Raw genomic sequence first — 24,424 nt, 5'->3', positions numbered from 1 at the left:
AATTCCTAATTGATCCGAAAGAAAACAAGTGTATTTGGGGAGAAAGGTGACAAATGCTTTAATCAAAGTATGCTCCATCGCTAGCTATACATTGTGCCCATCTGTCCGTCAAATTGTGGATGCCCTTCCAGAAAAATCGTTCACATTTTGAGGTGATCCAGTCAGAAAGCCATTGTTCGACATCTTCGTAATTGTTGAAGTGTTGCTGGGAAAGTGAGTGAGACATCGATGAAAACAAGTATTAGTCCGAAGAGGCTACATCTAGTGAGTATGGCGGGCGGGCAGAAATGGTGTATCTAACGCCTTTCGCTGTGTGTGATGAGGCGTTGTGCTGCAAAATCACTTTTCCGTGTCTTGTCGCCCAATCTGGGTGCTTTTCGATCAAAGCATTGTTCAAATTGATGAGTTGTTGATGGTAGCGAACGGCATTCACTGTTTCAGTTGGTTCAGAAGGTCATGGTACACCACACCCTTCTGATCCCACCAAATGCACAGCATTGTCTTCCTTCCGAAGCGATTCAGTTTTGCAGTTGATGTTGGGTCAACCCATAGATTTTTTGCATTTTGGGTTCTCGAAGTAGATCCATTTTTTGTCCGCAGCCACTATCCGATGCAAGAAAGACTTTTTTTCATGCTGAGAAAGCAACACTTCACACACCCTTTTTCGCTTTTCCATTTGTCTGTCGTTCAGATGATGTGGGACCCATTTTCCTGCCTTCTGGATCTTTCCCATGACATGAAGACGATCAGATATGGTTTGGTGACCAACATTTAACTTCTCTGGCAGTTGTTGTTGCATTTGCGTATCGTCTTCGTCCAACAGTGCTTGCAATTCGGCATCTTGGAAGTTTTTCAGCTGGCCAGGGCAATCTTTGTCTTGCAAGTCGCACATGCCGCACTTGCTCCTTATTTGGTTTGAAGGTCAACATGTTTTCCACACAAACCCAATATCACAATCACTCGCACTCGGTTGCACATCCACGGCATTTTGACAGGTACTGTCCTGGCAACACACTGACGTAACAGTTGAGACTGTCCACCAACCCTTGCTTCCTACGTTTTGGAGGCTCCGAAACATAGGTAAATCTCTTTTAAAAAATAACAGTGGTTAAAAGTCCAAAAACTAGAATGAATAAATCAGCACTGATTAGCTACAAAGAAAAATTTTACAAAGTAGTTTACCAAACTTCAGAAAGAAGGGGGGGAGGGTAACGGCAATGCACCTGGCCCCTGCCTGGCTACGGCTATGGTGTTCGCAGTAGAACAGTGTGTTGCTCTACTCACGACTTCAGCATTGAACATGACATGTTCCACCAGTGCCCTGGATTATTGGTTGTTTACGACATATTCTTATGGAGCCTATACCACCGAAAACCAATTTCAATGTGTGTGGGGGAAAAAGTAGCAACATTCTAAAAGCTCATTTCACTGGCGATGTGGCTTACGAATCTGAGTTCCCTTTCTAAGTAGTGCAAATATATTGCAGTTGGCAACACTGCAGACAGGTGCGTGACCGGTGTAGTTTCTACTCGAAGCAACTACGTCATGCAGAGGGAGGGGTGTGCAGTTGATTGAAAGAATGCACTGAGACCTACTAGGTATCGTAGGACTGCGGGTTCACAATACCTGCCAGGAACGATCTGGGCAGGTGGTCAGACAAGCTGCTCAACCGAGGGTGTTACGCAGGTTGTATGACATTTTAGGAGTGATGTATCGCGAACGGGTCTGCTCCAGGTCTTGTGCAGGTCTCTAGATGCATGTGTTTTTTATTCTATTTTTTTAAGTCAAAGATCACATGTGAGTAACGTAGGAATGTTCAGGAATATAAATTCACAGTGTTTCATACCAGAATATTATTAATTCTAAGCCTATACATATGGACAACTTGCAAGAGGCCAGCCTCCATGACAAAGTGGTTAGCACATTGCATAATGATGCCAGGGATCCTAAACGTACGGCTATGAAATTAGGCAGGTGGCAGAAGTTCGCACTGTTGCTACGTCGGAGCACAACACCCAGTGTGTTCGAAGGTTTAAGATTGAATTGTTGTTTTAAGTCCACTTTATGCACAGTAAGGCTAATCGGGACTGAACCTACAGTTTAAAGTGGAACTTTCGGATCCGGGTCCAGATCCGAAACTTTCAGACCCGGATCCAGATCCGAAACTTTCTGACCCGGATCCGGATCCAGATCCGGAATTTTCGGATCCGGATCCAGATCCGTAAATTTTCAGATCCGGATCCAGATCCGTAAATTTTGGATCCGGATCTGAATGGCTCCGGATTTTTCGGATCCGGATCCGTTTGGCCATCCCTAGTATGAAGTGGGAAACGGGAGTTATGATGCACGTAAGATCGAAGTAAACTTTTGTGGAAACCTGGATGACAACGCATTAAGCAGGTTGACGATCTTTAATTCACCTATGTGGTTTTGATTATCTCTAACAGTTTCGCTTTTTTATGAAGTGTTGCAGGGAACAAAGAACACGTTTTGAATGAAAGCGATTACCGGAAGTTGTCGGCTACAAGGCCGAATGTTGGTCACTCACGGGAACCTGCTGAACTCTAGGTCAGAGCTGGACAGATGGGCCAGACTTCCAGGCGCCACGCATCTGTATTTTCGAACATTCCTGCGATCTTATCTCTCAAGGTGGTGTATTTATCGATGAAAGAGCTTGACCTGCCATACACATTGGCAAAGACTGCAAGTCCAGCAGTCATTTCGGGCTGCTCCCCCCCTCCTCACCTGCGAGTTTTCAGCAGCTCTTAGGACAAGGAAACAAGTCAAGTCGATTTAAAATAACATCGAAGCACATACGATCTTCTCTTCTCGCGTATCCAAGAGCAAGCGTGGCAAAACAAGCCTGGAACGTTGGGTAGCGGCAGTCGGGTGCGGGGTAACATTGGTGCGCTTGAGGGAGGGGAGGGCAGAGGTCAAGTGCTATTGGATTTCACTCAAGCATGGTGTGGTGGTGTCTATTTTTAGTTCAGACCTAATTGTGGGCGGTAGAGCGCTCGTAAAGGGAATGAGTGGAGGAAAAAACAACGCATTTTTCGGCCGATTTCCTTCAATTTTTCAACTTTTTTTTTCCAAATTTTTCTAAATTTTTCACGGTTCCCGGGAAAAGGGTCGTTACTTCGAGAGGGTCGTTATACCCGGGGTCGTAGAATCGAGAGTTGACTGTATATGTAGGTCGTGCAGTGTCCTACATTATTAAAAATGTAAATTTTTACAATTTCAAGTCCATATTTAACTCCATATTTCAGTGAAAATAACTAAACATGTATTTACATATTTAGCGCATTTTTACTACACAAATCCGTTCCCTGGTTATTACAAAAATATTTTGCTTTAAAAGTTGCGAATAATATATTGTTGTCAACGTTTTGAGAGAAGATGCATGCAGAACACTGTAAAGTTGGGCTTTTGCCTACCCGTGCTTTTTGCCATGCGAGAACAGGTTTACCTGCTCCCCAGCCCACGGCAACCAATCGACTTGCATCTTTACCCGGTTCCATGTCTTCAAGGTGCTCTGCACTTACAAGGTAACTGGGCATTCAGCAAGATCCGGGCACCTGCAAAACCTGCTGGAAGGAAACAGCCCTCCGGTAGCATGTTTCTCCAGGCATTTCTTCACCACGTGGACAGCTGCAGCCAGTGTTGCCTACTTACGTAGTTTCTAGATCCTACAAAGTCCTAGGAGGAGCTTTCTCCTCCAAGAAGAATTTATGTACTTAGCTATTTCAGTGTAAGCAGTTTTTATCTTATTGCCAGGAAATGCACGCAATATTATAGCTTCATTTAATAAAATGAATGATCGGACAAAAAAACTCCTCCTCGAAAACTAATTGTTTCTCATTGCAACCACAGGGGGCATTGCTCATTAACCTTTGACGGAAATTAAGTCTTGCGGGGGTGGGCAAACATTAAAGTACAAGAAAAACCAGGATAGCAGAATTTAAGAGGAGCAGGGCTAAAGGATACTCAAGATGGAATTAGTTTTCATATTTTTTCTTGTATTTTCCTTCCAGACGACCAAAGGCACCTGCAGAGTGGGAACAGAGGGACAATTGCAAACCATTCATTTCAAATTTTATGAAAGTAGAAATATAATATATTATACAGTCTTATGAAGTTCAATGACATAGCTAGGGGGTAGCGGAACTCGGCCCTGGGAGCCAAATGATCTAAATGAAAAACGTTTTAAAACAGAGAATGCCATGGCAGCCCATGCCAACATTGCTATCAATGTTGGTTTGTTATAAGATTGATGAATTGATTATGTAATGTATTTAAATATGCATTAAAGAAACTTTGAATACGTACACAATTTAGTGTTAACATGTTGCATATGTATTTTCTTATTTTATGTCACTCTATGTTGCATATGTGAAAAGAAAATATTGTACAGGGTGTTTCACCCAAAAAGCCATGATTTCTAGCAGCTACAAAGTTTATTTTAAGAATAGTATAGTAAAAAACATAAATGGATACACAAGAAACAACGCATAAATTTTGTTTTCCAATGTTTTACACTGTTTTGTTTCGTTTGCAAATGTTCCCCTACAAAATGCAGATGCTTAAAAAATTAACAGTCATTGGAAAAAGAAGGCATTTGCATTTTGCAAATCAGTTCAGTGCATTAATTGCTGATGACCCTGACATTATTGGTAACTTGTGGTGTAAAGACGAAGCGTACTTTTATCTGTCAGGTGAAGTAAACAAACAAAATATAAGGATTTGGGCAACAGAAAATCTGCATGAAATGGTAGACTCAACTCTGCATCCGGAAAAGTTTTTGGTTTGGTGTGCTATTTCAAAACATGGCATAATTGGACCTTTCTTCTTTGATGGCTATGTCACATCAGAAAATTACTTGCAAATGCTTGAGCATTACTTCTATCCTGGTCTTCGTCGTAAAAGGTGTCCACTTCGTCGGCAATGGTTCCAGCAGGATGGAGCTAAACCGCATACAACAGCCGTACTTTCCTTCACACAAAATTCCCCAATCGTGTGATCTCCAATCGCTATCCCTTGTTTTATGGAACAGGGTTACAGTGGCCTCCATGCAGCCCAGACATTAACCCTTGTGATTTTTTTATGGGGTTACCTCAAGCAGGAGGTATTCAAGCTTAAACCCCGATCTTTACATTAATTGAGGGCAAACATTGAGCAGTGTACTGCAGCAGTTAGTCACGTAACCCTTGGTAAGGTTTTTGATAACATGTGCATCAGGGTCAGGGAAGTGTACAATCGTCAAGGTGGACACTTTGAACATGTCTTACATTAAACTTTAATCTTTGATTTATCAGACCATGTAAATTTATCTTACAATGGGTATATTAAAAAATGTTGTTGTACTTCAAAATCACGGTGTTTTCACAGAAACACCCTGTACATGAAAATTTTACATGCCATATGTACATTGAGAATGCATTTATCATGCACTTTCTTTCTTTCAAAAAAAGTTTGTGTGCTTGTTTTCCATTATTAGCTAATGTGAAATTAACATGTTGAAAAAATATTTCAAATCCTTTGTTTCAACACAAATGCAAATGCGTTAGAAACAAATTCTACCCACCTTCTTTTTGCATGACTTATGAGAATAATGCCTTTGATGTTACTTTATATTGTTGTTGTTGTTGATGGCACATTTATCCAGGTACTTGCCCCTCCAAACGAAAATTCGTGGTTGCATCTCTGCAGGCCCGTAGCCAGAATCGATTGGTTAGGGGGCACTCATGGGTTATCAGGGAGGGCATTATAAACCAAGTTCATTTTCAAAGGTTTAATATTATTATATGAAAGTAAATTATGTGTGTGTGTGTAATCATTAAGTTAATATAGGACACAGAAAATCTAGAAATATCGTTCAAATACTTACAGTATATTTTCAATATCTTCCCACTCATAGCTGAAGCCGAGAGAAAATATTCTAATTACTTCCTGCTACTTTGACTTCGGCTTGTAAATCAGATGAAATAATATTACGCCTATCTGTTCTTTGTATTCTGTGAATTTAAATATTAAGTTTTGAGCAAAATAATATTTGCAATCTACATTTTCACTTGTCACTACAACCAAATTTTACAAATTCTAGTTATTGGACTTTTAACCACTGTTATTTTTTACCAGGTGTGCCGGTTAACACATTGGGGTCTCACGACGGGTGTAGCCCGCAGTGCACTTAAAGTCAATGTGGACGAACGACGGGCTTAGCCCGTCCTGCGGTATGCAATCGCTTTGCCGATTGAACGACGGGCTATGCTCGCTTGTACTTCATCTCATGCGCATGTTCATTCAAGCCCCTCTGTTGAAATTCCGACTGCTAGGTGACTCATGTGCTATTTTTATCTCGCACCTTCGACTGTTTGTTGTCGGGTTGATGTACTGTGCATTGCTTAGAATGGCGTCATTAGATCCAGACTGCATAGAGGATTCCACCTCAGAGTTTGAAGTTAGCGACGATTTTGATGATGCAGATGAATTTGAAGATTTGAAAGGTAGGTTATATTCGTAATAATTATTGTTGACAATATAAAAAGTGTTGCAAACTCTAGTATTTTATGAATGAAGTGAGAAGAGGTAATTTTTTTGGTTCATCTTTCCTCTTGCTTAATTCTCCTACATGCACTGATGTAATTTTAGTTTTTCTATTTATTATTTTGTATAGTGTATGTCAAATGAAAATTTATTTTATTTATTTAGTTTATTTATTTATTTGATTAATTTTTACAGATGATGCAGAACCAACTGATACATCGTCTGGTCCTGTCCTGCAGCCACTTTTTCATACAAAAGATAATTACTTGTAATTTGTAATTATTTTTTGTTATGTGCACATAAGAAGTATTCTTATGCAAGATTCAAAAGATGTATTGATAGTTTATGTAGTTAATTATTGAAATTTCCAGATTACGAACTTAAAATATCTCTATATTAACATTTGTTACAATGTTGTACTTTTTTTCTTCTTCACAAAACATTGCTGAAAAAATATTAAAAAATGTCTGAAAATGAAAAGAAAATTTAACAAATTTTTGTTCATTGAAAAGAGGAAGTCTTGTAGATTTAAGAAATATGTGGCAAATAAAAACAAATTAAAAATATTTTTTCTATGATTTTTTGAAAAACAACCAAAAACCGCAGACCAGAGGTAAAAATGCTGTATTATGAGGCCAGACCCGAATGTGTTAATAATTCCTAATTGATCCGAAAGAAAACAAGTGTATTTGGGGAGAAAGGTGACAAATGCTTTAATCAAAGTATGCTCCATCGCTAGCTATACATTGTGCCCATCTGTCCGTCAAATTGTGGATGCCCTTCCAGAAAAATCGTTCACATTTTGAGGTGATCCAGTCAGAAAGCCATTGTTCGACATCTTCGTAATTGTTGAAGTGTTGCTGGGAAAGTGAGTGAGACATCGATGAAAACAAGTATTAGTCCGAAGAGGCTACATCTGGTGAGTATGGCGGGCGGGCAGAAATGGTGTATCTAACGCCTTTCACTGTGTGTGATGAGGCGTTGTGCTGCAAAATCACTTTTCCGTGTCTTGTCGCCCAATCTGGGTGCTTTTCGATCAAAGCATTGTTCAAATTGATGAGTTGTTGATGGTAGCGAACGGCATTCACTGTTTCAGTTGGTTCAGAAGGTCATGGTACACCACACCCTTCTGATCCCACCAAATGCACAGCATTGTCTTCCTTCCGAAGCGATTCAGTTTTGCAGTTGATGTTGGGTCAACCCATAGATTTTTTGCATTTTGGGTTCTCGAAGTAGATCCATTTTTTGTCCGCAGCCACTATCCGATGCAAGAAAGACTTTTTTTCATGCTGAGAAAGCAACACTTCACACACCCTTTTTCGCTTTTCCATTTGTCTGTCGTTCAGATGATGTGGGACCCATTTTCCTGCCTTCTGGATCTTTCCCATGACATGAAGACGATCAGATATGGTTTGGTGACCAACATTTAACTTCTCTGGCAGTTGTTGTTGCATTTGCGTATCGTCTTCGTCCAACAGTGCTTGCAATTCGGCATCTTGGAAGTTTTTCAGCTGGCCAGGGCAATCTTTGTCTTGCAAGTCGCACATGCCGCACTTGCTCCTTATTTGGTTTGAAGGTCAACATGTTTTCCACACAAACCCAATATCACAATCACTCGCACTCGGTTGCACATCCACGGCATTTTGACAGGTACTGTCCTGGCAACACACTGACGTAACAGTTGAGACTGTCCACCAACCCTTGCTTCCTACGTTTTGGAGGCTCCGAAACATAGGTAAATCTCTTTTAAAAAATAACAGTGGTTAAAAGTCCAAAAACTAGAATGAATAAATCAGCACTGATTAGCTACAAAGAAAAATTTTACAAAGTAGTTTACCAAACTTCAGAAAGAAGGGGGGGAGGGTAACGGCAATGCACCTGGCCCCTGCCTGGCTACGGCTATGGTGTTCGCAGTAGAACAGTGTGTTGCTCTACTCACGACTTCAGCATTGAACATGACATGTTCCACCAGTGCCCTGGATTATTGGTTGTTTACGACATATTCTTATGGAGCCTATACCACCGAAAACCAATTTCAATGTGTGTGGGGGAAAAAGTAGCAACATTCTAAAAGCTCATTTCACTGGCGATGTGGCTTACGAATCTGAGTTCCCTTTCTAAGTAGTGCAAATATATTGCAGTTGGCAACACTGCAGACAGGTGCGTGACCGGTGTAGTTTCTACTCGAAGCAACTACGTCATGCAGAGGGAGGGGTGTGCAGTTGATTGAAAGAATGCACTGAGACCTACTAGGTATCGTAGGACTGCGGGTTCACAATACCTGCCAGGAACGATCTGGGCAGGTGGTCAGACAAGCTGCTCAACCGAGGGTGTTACGCAGGTTGTATGACATTTTAGGAGTGATGTATCGCGAACGGGTCTGCTCCAGGTCTTGTGCAGGTCTCTAGATGCATGTGTTTTTTATTCTATTTTTTTAAGTCAAAGATCACATGTGAGTAACGTAGGAATGTTCAGGAATATAAATTCACAGTGTTTCATACCAGAATATTATTAATTCTAAGCCTATACATATGGACAACTTGCAAGAGGCCAGCCTCCATGACAAAGTGGTTAGCACATTGCATAATGATGCCAGGGATCCTAAACGTACGGCTATGAAATTAGGCAGGTGGCAGAAGTTCGCACTGTTGCTACGTCGGAGCACAACACCCAGTGTGTTCGAAGGTTTAAGATTGAATTGTTGTTTTAAGTCCACTTTATGCACAGTAAGGCTAATCGGGACTGAACCTACAGTTTAAAGTGGGATCTGAACCACTCTGCTATGTGCATCCACCGGGTTTTGAACCGGGACTTCTTGATTACAAGGCAACAACACTACCACTGCGCCATCGGGGAGGGCCTCGAAGGTTTAAGAGAATGAAAGATCTCGTTGTAGAGTTGGTCTTTGTAATCCATGTGATACAAACTGACAGTATTTGATCGAAAGATCAGGGATGACACAAGTGCCCCAGAGAGAGGGTCCGACACTCAAACTAGGCAACACGGCCTGCTTGATGTTGCCACACAGTGCACAGGAACCAGCGAATTTTGTCCCACTCTCGCTCTGCTTTTCCCATATGTGGCACGAGTGCAATTCTACCCAGCTGCCTATTTTCATGGACGAGTGTTTGAGCTTGAATCTAGGTTTAGGCATGGGTGTTCTTTGTGAGTGTTCATCAATTTCATCCTCATTGTCACAATTAACCAAAAGAGGCAGAAAAGCGACAAAAAAATAAATTAGAATTTTTTTAAAAAATATTTCTTTCTACTCAGGGTAGTCACTCTGGGACCATGATAAAGTTCAAGAATAATTCCTGGTTGTCAATACAAAATACTAAAAAATCAAGGGTACAAGCAAATGTTTTCTCAATTTCACAACTTTATGCATTACTGCCTCTCGCCACCTACGCATACACACACAAATATATTAACAACATAAAGCATCTGTATGATTCCAATGGATCCAAAAATTCTAATTTGATTCAATTAAACATTATATACTGTACATTTGAAATATTTCATTTAAGGTTCGGAGTTTACATTTGCTACTCAAGACTCGAAATACACCTAGCCGATCTCTGTGGCAGAGTGGTTTTAACAGCATGCTACGCCGCTAGGGGTCCTGGGTTTGAACCCAGCCCGGGCATGGGTGTTCTTTGTAAGTGTCTCTTCATTAATTTCATCACATCATGACTCATCCTCACCTTTGCATTAGCCAAAAGTGGCAGAAAACTCAGTAAAATAAACCAAATCAATAATCAATAAAACGAAATTGAAATACATCTACAAACATAAGTCACAAATGTTACGGAATATACTAATGTACGAAAAATTGTTAAATGTATAACCATTTCGAACTAAAAGTTACCTAATCAACTTCAAGATAACTTGTCTTGCAATAATTTTCCACCTGTTAGATGGAATGCTCTGCAAAGGATACTAACAAAGTAAACGGACTGAGATAATTGTGTTTTATTTTCTATGCAACTTTCAATTCCTCAATAAAAATAAAAGCTCAATTGTAAAAAAAAAAAAAACTCCAGGGAATTTATAAATATATATAAAATCAATGGGATTTGGATTAATAAAATCTGCAATTTCTCACATCTATGGACAAAAATTCATGCAGAATTCATGCATTCCCGGAGCCTATAATTCCCACATGATTCCAGGAATTCCTGGTGAGTAGTCACTTTGCTACCATTATTCCTAAAGTATGTACCTTTATTCCACCATCTATGAAAAGGGCTCCCATTAAGGCTTCAAAACAATTGGCCATGGCATGGCGTAATTCCAGATCATGGCAGAGATCAGATCCGTGAGCATAAAGCATGTAGTCTTCTAAATTAAGGATCTGCAGGTAAGAAAAAATGAACAGGTAAATAACATTTTTTTACATTATATAAAGGGTGTCTCAAAAATACGGGCCTTTTTTTTAAATGGTTAAATAAAAGAAGAAGATGAACTTCGAACTAAGTGTATTCATGGTTATGAATAGTATAGGGTATGCCATTACTAAATTAATTCACTCACAGTCACAAGATAGCATCATGTCTTGAAGATGATGGCAGTAAGATGGCCACCATTTTTGCGTAAACATACCTGAAGCCGTCTAGGAACATCGTGCATGGCTCGACATAACATGTCCCCAGGAATCTGGTTGATTTCCTCGATGATTCGTGTCTTCAGCTCCTCGACTGATGCAGGTCGATGTTCAAACACCCTTGTCTTGAGGTAACCCCACAAAAATAAATCTAAGAACCAAGAGATCTGGGGATCTGGGGGGCCATGGGATGTCACCAAATCAAGAAATCAGTCTATTGTCAAACAACTGTCTCAATGCTGCAAATGACTGCCGAATTGTGTGTGATGTTGCCCCGTTCTGTTGAAACCAGGTGTTGTCACGAATGTGTGGAAAGTAATTTACGGCTACTGGGTTACCTTCACCATTTTTTAAAAAATAAGGGCCTATGAAGCCAGATGATGACACTGCACACTATACAGTCACTTTCTGGCTGTGTAATGGCACTTCCTGCACTAACTGCAGGTTTTGAGGGACCCAATATCTGAAATTTTGCTTATTGACGAAGCTGCTGAGGTGAAAATGGGCCTCGTCTGACATCCACACCTTGTCAATGAACTGTTCGTCAATGTCCAATTTTGGACATTGCACTGAAATCCATGTGTTGCTTGTGGTCGTTTGGTTTCAATTGCTGGATGATCTGAAGTTTGTATGGATGGAACTTAAGGTCAAACTTCAGTACATGGTGAACACTTGACCTATGCAGCTACAGAGATGAACCTTGGCGTCGAACAGTGTGTCTTGGACGTCTCTCGACGGTAGCCTGGACAGTCTGTAAGTTATCCTGTGTTCAAGCACTGTGAGGTCGACCTGTTTGTTTCAATTTCAAGGTTGAACTTGTTGCTTCAAATTTTTTAACTCAAGTTCGCACTGCATTCAAGAATGGAACTTCTGCATGTCGCAGAAGTTGATAATGTCGCCGAAAATCTAGACGTGCAGCCTCCACACTGTCGTTATTCTTATAATATGCTTTCACAGCATATGCATGCTGTGCACCGTCCCACTTCTCCATGGCAACTGAATGGCATGGTACCTACTTCACGTTGTGTGCATTATGGGCGGCACATATATTGCAGTGTTGCAAACTAACATTTTCAAAAAAGCCCATATTTTTGAGACACCCTTTATATGTACATAAGACATTTTAGAGTAACTGTGCATTATTTGGTTTGCTTTCAATGTAAACATTTTCTATTAGTCAAAAAAAGCACATCTTGTATTTACAAAAATATAGATAAACATATATGAACATTTAACTGGAAATGATATAAAATTTCCTAAAGCTGGCTGTACACGATCAAATGAATCATGAACAAGTCGTTGTATTAAACACTAAAATCGACAATTGAAAGTCATTGAACACTTCCTACTGGAAATCTTGAATGGTCTGAAATTGTACACAATCAAAGAAAAATTGGACAAGTTCACATTTTACCAAAACATGTCAGTGTGTACGGCATGAAAATACAGAAATAAGACTAGAGATTAACCATAACAAAGATAATTTTATTTCCAAAGGAACAAGTGGGGCATTTTCTCAGAATTAATAGCCTAAATGTAATCTGAGACACCACAAAAACAATGTGAACACAACAAAATAATTTTATGAAAATCTCATTTCCACAGATATATATAGATAGTTGTTTTTCATTGTGTGTTTATCTGAATTTCAATTTAAGATCAACACAAAATATTTATGGATGGTTATCAAATATATTTTATTATCACATTACTCACTGCTGTAAAAATATTCAATATTCTTTATTGAATAATTGCTATTAAATAGATACAGACAAGAATGTTCCACCACTCTTCATTTCCCATCTCACAAGTCAGAACCAAGTGTTTACAGTTTCCGTGTAGCATTATTTTCACCACAGAATAGATAAATAGCATTCTGAACCTCGATGCTTCTTTCCAGTAATCAATTTCAATAGCATGTGCTCTGATTGGTCGATAGTCAGGCTTGGATGGCGCTATTCAGAACTGTTCCTAAATAGTAATTCTTTGACCTAAGCATCGAACGAGAAAAATGACATGGTCTCTGACATCATTTCCTTTAAAGCGTTCAAATTAATGAATGAATGACTTGTTTGTGAGTCATTTGATCGTTTACAAACAGTTTAATACCAATACTCTACCAATCCAATAAAAAAAATGTAAATACTCCATGAATAAAATCCGTAGTTCACATAACTTCTTTGTTTGGAAACAATTGTTTAAGTCAGGGGAGAATGTATAAATGGGTGGAAAGATGAGTTTTCAAAAAAGACGAAATGTTAGTGACGAACATCAGTGTGGGAGGCCAGTTTGCATGGGAACTGAGTCAACAAGCAAATCCGTTAATTTAGTACTCTCTCCTCTGACTTAAAACAATTCTCTCCCTACTGAACCTGATTCACCGATATGTCTATATTGGCCGATTACGCTGTCTCATCTCTATATTCTACATATGCTGAGTAAAAGTTCTTATACCAATCTTACCTTGGCCAGCACAGCCAAATGCTGATTTTGAACAATTGCTGCTCTGTACGTTGCCAGCCCTCCTTCCTCAAGGTCAGGAAACATGTGAAACAAATGAATGGATGTCAGGAATTCCACCACAGCATCACCCAAAAATTCCAGCCTCTCATTATGTGTAATGTTTGACTGTGTTTCCTGCTTCTTGCCAAACCTTGACATAATATTTATTAGTGTGTTTATTCCTGTAAAAATGATAATACGGAGAAAACATATTTCAGTGACACACACACACAGATAAGTGTAAGTATATGGTAATTGCTTGCTAACATTTAACTTTGGACTAATGTAAAATTTTTGGAGATACTTAAGTATCAATATACTTAATAATTGCAAATGTTTCATTAAGAACATGGATGGTTTATTACATTAATTAATATATGTAATGGACTTTGCCTTTGAAAAATAACTGTGCATTTATACATTAACTATGAAAAACCTAGGGATATTAATTATATATACCATATATTTCTGAATCCAAGACGAGGTTTTTTGCTGGATCGTCGTACGGGATCGTCTTGCTTTCGCAGCATATTATGTGGAGTTTTTTTTTCTTAACTGAACAGAACCACGAGCTTCCGTTAAGCTTTAACTGCAGATTCTGTGGGCCATTCAAGTGAGAAGGACTAAGTGGGATCTGTATCTGACTAAGGGATGTCTGTATCTGATTTCATTTTTTTGTGTACCAGTACTTTTATTGTCTCCTTCAGTTACTTGTAATAAGGTAACCATTCGTAAGTTTTGAAAATAGTTTTTCTGTAATACCTTGTTGAAAAATGGGGGGTCATCTTGGATTCGAAGTAAACTGGATTCAGATATACAGGGAGGTTATTTCAGTCGTTCACCGCCATCGTGTCGGCCGGTCGGCGCCGCCTTCATGCAACAGGTCCCGGCAAATTGCGTTAGAGGAAGTCCGTAACAGAAACAGCTTGTTTTGTAATGTTTCCACTTTTCACAATTACAGTTACAATTACAATTGAATAAGCACGTACCTTGTCGCAAGGATGCTGGAAAAGGTGTCCTCCCAAATACAAATATTTCTGGCACCTTATTTCTGACATCTAATCTTAGATTAGACATTGCTACTTTATCGTCAGTTGACAGAAAGGGAAGACAGCATCCCGGCGCATAAAGCGAACCGAAACCGTAAAATGATATTTAAAATTAATAATAGTGATCACTAACCTGGTGTGTTATAAGATATATTGAAAATGACCTCCTTCAACAGCAATACAACACGTTTCTTAGGTTCAAGAGATCCTGTCTCTCGTAATTGCCTGACCACTTTTCTGCAAGAGTTCGTTTTCACGTAATTATCGTACATAAAAACTCGATGTTCAAGACTATATTTGTTTAGCGGAATAACTAATGAATGAATAACAATTAACACACAATAAAGCACTAGCACACCAACTCAATAACACAGTATTAAAAAGACGTGTACTGATAAACGCAAACAGAAGTGAGCATGAGGGTACGTTACACTCACGACGTCTGGTAGCCGACAGTGTTGCTAACCATTTTCCGGCAATGTCCCTACAGACATAGTAAAAATCTCCCTACAACTGACCAAATGTCCCTACGCCAAGTAAAGCGTCTAAAAAAACAACACCTCATTAGCATGCAAAACAGAAGAGAAAATATACACATTTACTTACCAAATCTTTCTGCTCGGTGCTCCACAATTAATGAAGGAGCGAATTTACAATACAGGACCCCTCCCCGATTTTTGTAATATTTCGCATACTCACTAATTGAGGCCTCCTAATCACGAATTTGAAGTTAAAATTTGTGGGTCACCTGTAGAAATAGCAAAATAAGTGAATTTGAGTGGTCCGTGATCGGCACGATTGCTCATTACTTACCGGAAGATTTTGTGTTTCCAATACTTAAAAAATGAAATATACATTCCTGATATTGCTACGACCTCAAATTTGAACTATGTTTGCCTATCCTATCCTATCCTAACCTAACCTTACCGTGAATGGTTCGTGGGGTTATCCGTCAATGGCTTGTGGGGCTACCCGTGCTTGGTTTTTCGACCCCAAATTTTAATTATGTTTGCCTTGCCTAACCTAACTTAACCTAACCTTACCGAGAATGGTCAGTGGGGCTATCCGTGAATGGTTTTGCGCTAATTGTGATTACGAACCGATAAAAAAATCGTATTCATCATCGAAGACACCATTTTCGTATCCTGCAATTTTACGATCGATGCACTGTTTCCAAGCTTACCTGTAATCAAATCAGTCCACATTCCACATGTTCTTCTACATCGTGATTGTCACTGTCACATGTAATCCCCTTCTTTAGGCAATATACCGAAATCCATAAGTTTATTAATTACCCCACGAAATCCTCCTGCACACTCCACCTAAAAATCTGTACAACATTAACAACTTTTTTACTGTTCTCTTCCGCCATTCTTACACGATCCATGCTCTCCAAGTATGAAATCAACAGTGTGGCAACGCTGTAGACAGCGTAACTAATTGCGAACGTCAATTGTTCATATCAACAAATATGGCTACCATACTTGTATACGGAGAATCATTGCGAGAATTGAAATGCTTATTTTACAACTTCTACACGTTAATGAACAATTTTTTCACCTCACCCCAACATGTTAACTTGAGATAAATCATCACGACTAATTATTTCGTGAGTATAAGACGTAGCATAGAAATTACAGAAGGGTCCGGTATTGTAAATTTTTGCCTTAATGAATAATAGGGGTGTGCGGGACAAAATGTTTTGGGTCGGGACGGGAATTTTTTTTAAATCCCGACATTCGCAACGGGAAAAATTTGCAATTTCCCGACCAAGTCGGGAAATTTTCGAAATTTCCCGAAGCTCAGGAAATCTCGAATTCTACATGTCATTTTCACTTTAAGTGATTGTTTTTGCATTTCTAGAATAAAAACGTACAATTTATGATAAGTTCCAGAAACTTACAATGAAGAAAACGTCGAGAATTAACGACTTTTTAAAGTGACCATTCGGTATTTCCCGACTGCTTGGGATCCCGAAAAGTCGGGAAGTCATTTCCCGAAGTCGGGATCGGGAAGGGAATTTTCTTTTCCCGATCCCGGTCCCGACTTTTCGGGATCCCGCACACCCCTATTGAATAACGTTGAGTCATTTACTGTTATTTGAAGTCATACATGCTGCTGCTGTGAAGAGATAGATGTTGGTTGGTGATGCTGTATTTCCTGAAGTCTTTAACAATTCTGGTCCCATTCTATTTCTCTTTTTTGTTTTTGTATCACTTAGGTAACATTGAAAATATTCTTTCAGTTTCCGCGTTAGAATGTGGCAATGTTAGCACTATTTTCGCGAGAGTGGAAATGTTTTCAAAAAATAACTTGCCTTGAAAGTTCTCGGTAACCGATAACATGTTCCAAAATTCTGATGGAGACTTGTTGGTTAGTTGTTTTTTCTCTTCCTCACTAAAGTATCCAGATAAACTAATCCATTCATTCCAAACCGAGCACGAAGAAAGTGCAGCTGACTGGCGAGTAAGCTTTGCACCTTTGCGCAATAAAAAGTTATTTTCCAAGATTGAAAAAAGTCCCTACGTTTTCCTTCATTTGGCAAAATCTACGCGGGCGAAATATAGTGAAAAGTCCCTAAGGTTGGTATCACTGCCGACACTGTCTCATTCGTGCAGTATGAAGCGCCGTCTCGCGGCTGACAACTCCCCCGATAAGCTGCCGGTGCTCTCGCGACAACTGAGGATAAAGTAGCGATGTCTAATCTAAGATTAGATGTCAGAAATAAGGTGCCAGAAATATTTGTATTTGGGAGGACACCTTTTCCAGCATCCTTGCGACAAGGTACGTGCTTATTCAATTGTAATTGTAACTGTAATTGTGAAAAGTGGAAACATTACAAAACAAGCTGTTTCTGTTACGGACTTCCTCTAACGCAATTTGCCGGGACCTGTTGCATGAAGGCGGCGCCGACCGGCCGACACGATGGCGGTGAACGACTGAAATAACCTCCCTGTATATACGGTATATATATTGACAAAAATAATAACTAAATTACAGTATTTTGAACTAAATTACAGGCTACCTATAGATAAATTGTATCAATCAAAAATTACCTTTTTAATAATATAAGACACTAAACAATCTACATAAAATACAATCTCAGTATTGTAACTATTACCGTGACTGTCTTCAAGAGGAATTCCATCTGTATGCCACAAAATTATTGCTTCCGGTTCTGCTGTCGGGCATGCAACTATAGTAGCGAGGGTGGGGTTAGCAATAGGCTGCTCAACTTGGGACTCTCTTCCAACGATTGTAACAATCAGGAGCCGATGCTTGAGGCCTCAATCTGTATTGTTGACAACAATTGTAAATGAATAGGATTTTTGAAGCCTTTTACAATGGCAAAAGCAATCAGTTGGGAGGTGTAAAATTGGAGAGGAAAAAAAATATTGTTCGGATGACAGGAAACTTGTAATTAACGCTATTGGAGGGAATAAAAAAAGTTGTAAACTTTCGTTTGTTTAAGGTCACTTCCGTCGTTGTCAGTTATTTGCAAGAAATTGACCCAACTCTTTCAGTCACACTGGGACATGAGTTATTGTGCAAATATGAAGTATATGTTGAGAAATGTTCTGAAATGTGGAAATAATATGTAAAAATAACTAAAATATGTAAAATATGAGCCTAAATCTAATGTATGTACAAATATGAAAAACAAAAACTGAATTTTTTGAGTCTACATGCCACGATTTGCAAAGATAATACAAAACATAACATGATTTCAGCATAATACATAAATATATATATTTACATATAAAGTCGTTCCCTACATCAGCCAATACTGATAGAGTACCAACTAATTTGTTCCATCGATAATTTAATTAATACAGTAAAAGGTCTCTCATCTTGACGTTGACAAATGTATGATATTTTTTGTCTCCAATGAGGAGTTATGAGCAGAAACAAGTGCAGCACATGGTAAAATAAGGTAAAAGGATAAAATGGGGAATTTCCTGGAATGGGTAAAACTGTTGTATGGACCGAGAAATAATTTTTTGCATGAATAAATCACTGTTATCAGGTGTTAGTGGGTAATTATTCCATGCTGTCTGGTAAGGCATTTCTGTTGTTTACATGTTTTAATATCAACTGCCAACCTGCATCTAGGTTGCCTGTATCTGAACTGAGATTTCCTTGAGTATTAAATACAGGGTTATTACAAATGATTGGAGCGGTTTCATGCGTTTGTTGTAGATATAATATTTGACATATTACCTTGAAATTTTACAGTAATGTAGAAAAACCCAAAAAATTTTCTCTTGCAGGCATGTTTCAGATTTCTGTCAGGAGAGTGCAGCACTGAGCAGTGAGTAAAGATGGCGACAGGCGCTGAGGAAGCTTATGCTGTGCTGGAATTTCATGCATATCAGTCGGTCAAAAAAGTGCAACAATGCTTTAGAACAATGTTCAAGAAAGGTGCAATGAGTGCCAACTCCATTCGGCGATGGTTTACAACTACGGGATGCCTCTGTAAGGGGAAATCAACGGGTCGGCCTCCAGTGAGTAAAGAAACTGTTGAGCGCGTGCGAGCGAGTTACACACGTAGCCCACAGAAGTCGACAAATAGAGCAAGCAGAGAGTTGAACATTCCACAACGAACCGTTTGGAAGATCCTACGGAAACGATTGCAACAGAAGCCTTACCGCTTAGAATTGGTACAAACCCTCATGCCCCACGGAGAAGTGGTTCGCAAGGACTTTGCTACACGAATGAAACAACTGATGGAAGAGGATGGTTTTTGTGAAAAACTTGTTTATAGTGATGATGCACTCGGTGCAACTTTCTGGAAGTTTGTTCTAAAGTGTTGTTGCACTGTTTTGACAGACTAATATGCATGAAATTCCAGAACTTTGTTCTAAAGTGTCGTTGTACTGTTTTGACAGACTGATATGCATGAAATTCCAGCACAGCATAAGCTTTCTCAGCGCCTGTCGCCATGTTTACTCACTGCTCAGTGCTGCACTCTCCTGACTGAAATCCGAAACACCCCTGCAAGAGGTAAAGGTAAAGGTAAAGTGCTCCCCTGTGCTTAGCACCATGCCATGAAGGCGTATAGGGGGTGTGGGGGTAACGCCCCACACTTTCTTGATCCGGTCGTGAGTGGGGTGATGTGATCAGCATCACGCCCCTGACCGCCTTTACCCCCCAGGGTTTCCCCCAGGTACCCATGTTATTCGACGCTGGGTGGGCGCCGGGGCCGCTTCCATCGTTAGAAAAGTTCCCGGATTTGAACCGGCCGGGGATCGAACCCGGGACCTTTAGCATGGTAGTCAGACGCGTTACCGACTGAGCCACCGCGGCCAACCAGTGCAAGAGAAAAAACTTTTTGAGTTTTTCTACATTACTGTAAAATTTCATGGCAATATGTCAAATAATATAGCTACAGTGAACTCATGAAACAGCTCCAATCATTCGTAAAAACCCTGTATTTTAAGATGGGACAAATTAATTGACCAACATAATCAAATAAGTGTAACAGTGTATTCGTAAATCTAATATATCCATGAATATTTAGTGTAAAGTTCTGACATTCTATTATTCTTTTTATGAATACATACAAATAATTCGTATGTTCTGGTTCTATACAAAAAATGTTTAATACTGGGTGTCTTTTTACAAAACTCTTATAACTCAAGCAGATTCTCAGTCCTTTCTGATTCCCATAGCCTTAACAAGATCGCACGAGATATTTCAGCTATCCATTCCCCTTCCAATTTCTATACAAATTCCTTCATGGTGTCCACTGCCAGTCTGTGGAACAAAGTGCCCTTTGAAACTTGAAATGTGTCCTCAATATCTATTTTTAAGAGCCAAATAAGATATTTCCTATCAAGCAATCTATCAATTTATATCTAACATGTATATAAACTGCAGAATAGAACACTGATATCTGTGAACACTTTCAACTGTGTTACGAGGAATAACGTCTCACGGATTTCTCTTGTATGTACAGTCTTATTTACACATACCTCCCCTACTCCATATACCTGTATACATCTATCCATTACAGATCCAATAACACATGCTTGAAGTTGCATTTTGCCCCATCACACAGAGAAATGCACTTATCAAGATCAAGTGTGTCTCGATGCATCCATAAAATTGTCTTAATCCATTGAGAGACGACAACTTTCTGAGATCTGTATCTGAGAATATGAGAGACCGTAACAAGTCGGAACCCGATATTTATACCGCCGACAAAAAAACAAACCCCAACCACCCAGGCAAGGCCCTATTGTTACCTCTCGAAAAGGGAAGCCAGCGGTTGCTTTCCCTCAACGGCTACTGGGCAAAGGGCAGCCTAGGCAAGAGCATTTACAAATATCCAAACTTATACACATATACTTTCCATATTGCAGCTGTGCGTAAAAACCATACAGCAACTGCAATATTACCCAAATATTTCCGAAATGAGATGCGCATGTATGTATGTACATGTGTGCATGGTCAGATGGTGTTCATTGAAACTGTAACACAGGTGATTATAGAAAATGCTGCTGGAGGGTTCACCTGTTCCACCTGTTGGCCATGCACAGCGTAGCAGGCACTCAAGTGAGTAGATGTGTGCCTGCCAGTCACATTAGCACAGCAGTAGATGGACTGCATGTCAGTTTCATGCAGTAGAATGGGGAACATATCAGAGTTCCAAACATGGATAATTGTTGGTGCTCGTTTCGCTCGTGCATCAGTAATGGAGATTGTGAATATTTGCAGGGTATCAAGAGCAGTATGAAGGGTCACGGCAGCATACCAGAATGAAGGACGAACCACATCCGGGAGGCGTAACTGTTTGGGGATATGGAAGGACGTTTGTGTAAAAAAAAGCATAAAACCACCGCTACAAAAACCAACACAGATGTGAATGCAGACTTGACTGAACCTGTTTCTACAAAACCCATCCGTCGAGAACTTCATAGGGTCAACATCCATAGCAGGGTTACTATACCAAAATCCTTGGTCACTAGCACAATGCCAAAAAGTGGGTTGACTGGTGCAAGCAGCGCAAATCATGCACGTTAGACGACATGAAAGTGGACCTTCAATGTTTTTCCAATATCTGGAAGAGTTTACATGTGGAGAATACTTAGTGCCCAGAGTGAAACATGGGAGATGGGTTTGTGATGGTGTGGGGTGCAATGTCGTGGCAGTTTTTCGGACCACTGATCGTTCCAGAGGGACATGTTATTGCCAAAGGCCACTTTGGAGAACCATCTGCACCTTATGGTGCAAATATTGTTCCCGGATGGTGGTGCAGTGTTCCAGGATAATAATGCACTGACACACACTGTTAAACAGGTTGCAGAGTGGTTCGATGAGCATGAACGTGAAGTTGAACATCTGCTATAGTCCACCCAGTTCCCACACCTGAACATTATTGAGCCCTTATGGAGTCTTTTGGAGGATCGCATGCAACGATGTTTCCCTTTACCAACAACATGTTGTATACTCATCAGTGTGCTTCAGGAGGAATGGCTGTAAATCCCTCTCACTACTATTGGCCCTTCCCCAGATGTGTTGCTGCTGTACTGAAGGCAGCCCAACACCATACTAATAAAGGTTAGTGTCTGCACTCCAGGTGTTTCAGTGTTAATGTCCACCACCTGTATGTCTTTGTTTCTGGTATTGTAGTGCAGCCAACACTTGAACTACACCAATTTCACCATTTCAATGTAATTGGGAAGGCATAATTGTGTAGCAAAGGTGATGGATGTTAAACAAAACTGGGTTGCATTACAAGACTATTTAGACAAGGAAGTAAGGTGATTTAAAATATGCAGTAGTCCACGTTTATTCATTTTTTTAAAGTGATATAATAAGTGAACATACCCCTTTTCCGTGTATTCATGTAGTGTATCCTTCTGTCCCCATACTCAGGTTGTCTTATACCACAATTTGTAAGTGAATTGCGAGCATGATCAGGATTTGTTCCAAAATTTTCCCTGTAATATATCGACAAAAATGTACACATAAATAAATTGCTTCAAATAGCAATAACATGGGACAAAAGTGATTAATCCAGAGAGCTGTTCTATCGCAAAGCAAGTTGAAATATGTTGTTTTAACTTATAAACAACTACACAAAAATGAAATTAATTGTAACATTTTTGAAGATTTGTAAAGCTTTATAAAAGTGTATTGTGCTAACTGACAGGTTGTTGCCACCATGACAATTAATTAAACAATACTGTGCAAATAAAAAACACTTGGAGCATGTCAATGTATAATATCTGACATTAAGAATTGTCAAACGTCTTAAGGTTCATTGACACATTCATTTCAGGATAACGTTTGGAGAATCTTACATTGATAAGCTTGATTAAGCTTGAAAAATATCTGTATTTCAGCTCAATACAATTTTATTAAATTTTTATCTTAAATTACAAATTCAAATTAATGCCATGATAACGTATCATTGGTTACTTGTAATTTTTTAATAACAGTATGTAAAACTCATAAATATCATACAATTTCAATACCAACCAGATCAATTTTTCATATAGAGATGTAGTAAAAAATGTGATTTTTTCAGTGTTTACCGAAATTTTCTACAATTCTTAAAACATTTAGTTGGACTTGAATAGAATACAATTTAAAAAGCAGAAAGCTGAAAACAGACAGAAAATTTACAATTAATTCCACAATATTTGATTTATCTGTAGAAAATCACAACTAAAATCCAAAATTTGTGCACATGACCTGCATTACTTGCAATGTTATAAATAAAAACATCCCGGACTATCTGAGTGTAAAGCTTAAAGCCAGGAGTGAAATGCACTCATACTCCACCAGAAACGCTGCTAATCTCCATATACCTCGCTGCAGAACTTCTGTTTCGAAATCTTCATTCAGTTACATGGCACCTAAAATCTGGAATGCACTCCCGAACGAAATAAAACAACTGAACTACAAACACTTTCGTAGGGCAGTGTATGATTCACTGATTGATTATCAGAAGCAAAGTAAGACCACATATCATTAAAAACTGTAGTGTCTTATAATCTTCATGTATAATAATGTACCTAGGTACTTTACTACATTTTTCTTTGTTGGGTTAGGTGGTAGATCAGCATTTGCTGAACCTCACCCAAGAATAAAGACCATTGAATTGAATTGAACATTATGGCTATCTTTTAACCTTTTGAGTCCCAAGGCCATTTTCACATGTAACCCCCTTGGTCCCGAGCTGATTTTGAGTAAAATTTAGAGTTTCAATTAAATGAGTGTAGATCGGAGGCTAATTGCCCAAGAGAGATGATACCGTTGTACACGGAATGAACCAGAGATTCAGACTATATGAAATTTATGCAAATTCGGTGTATATGTGGCGGGGGTGGGGGCTAATTCTCAACATTCCAAAATTTTGACAAAAAAATGGGGTCCCCAATTCCCCCCCAAGAAAAAAGTATAGGACAGTGTCGACATGCACATGGAAATGATCGCTGACATGTAAGGAACACAAAAATATTTGCATTATTATCATATGGCCAATGTAACGTGAATTGTACCCCCAAAAGGAATGGTCGGCATGCCACTGATTCAAGCTTCAAAATGCAGTGGTACCTTGAAATGACTTTAGCTCAGAGCCTATTTGCCCTGGAGATATAAACGATATACCGTTGTACGCAGAATGAATCACAGATTCAGACGATATATAATTTATGCACATTCGGCGTACGTATGAAGGGGGAAAGGGGAAAAATCCCCTGAAAAATACTTTTTT

At 39.3% G+C, this 24,424-nt stretch overlaps 1 protein-coding gene across 1 annotated transcript in view; it reads right to left on the bottom strand.

The window, feature by feature from the left end:
- Window positions 1–24,424, bottom strand: part of drosha (ribonuclease 3 drosha) — a 221,289-nt gene that overhangs the window by 44,693 nt on the left and 152,172 nt on the right. The window contains exons 13-15 of the mRNA XM_083144582.1: window positions 22,531–22,643; window positions 13,610–13,830; window positions 10,766–10,897 (exon numbers count right to left, since the gene is read on the bottom strand). Coding sequence (XP_083000708.1) covers window positions 10,766–10,897; window positions 13,610–13,830; window positions 22,531–22,643 — 466 coding nt within the window. The remainder of the gene's footprint in view (window positions 1–10,765; window positions 10,898–13,609; window positions 13,831–22,530; window positions 22,644–24,424) is intronic.

Source organism: Lepisma saccharinum, chromosome 23, assembly GCF_977018435.1.
Source record: "Lepisma saccharinum chromosome 23, izLepSacc3.1, whole genome shotgun sequence".
NCBI lineage: Eukaryota > Metazoa > Arthropoda > Insecta > Zygentoma > Lepismatidae > Lepisma > Lepisma saccharinum.
This window is presented reverse-complemented; position numbering and strand designations above follow the sequence as displayed.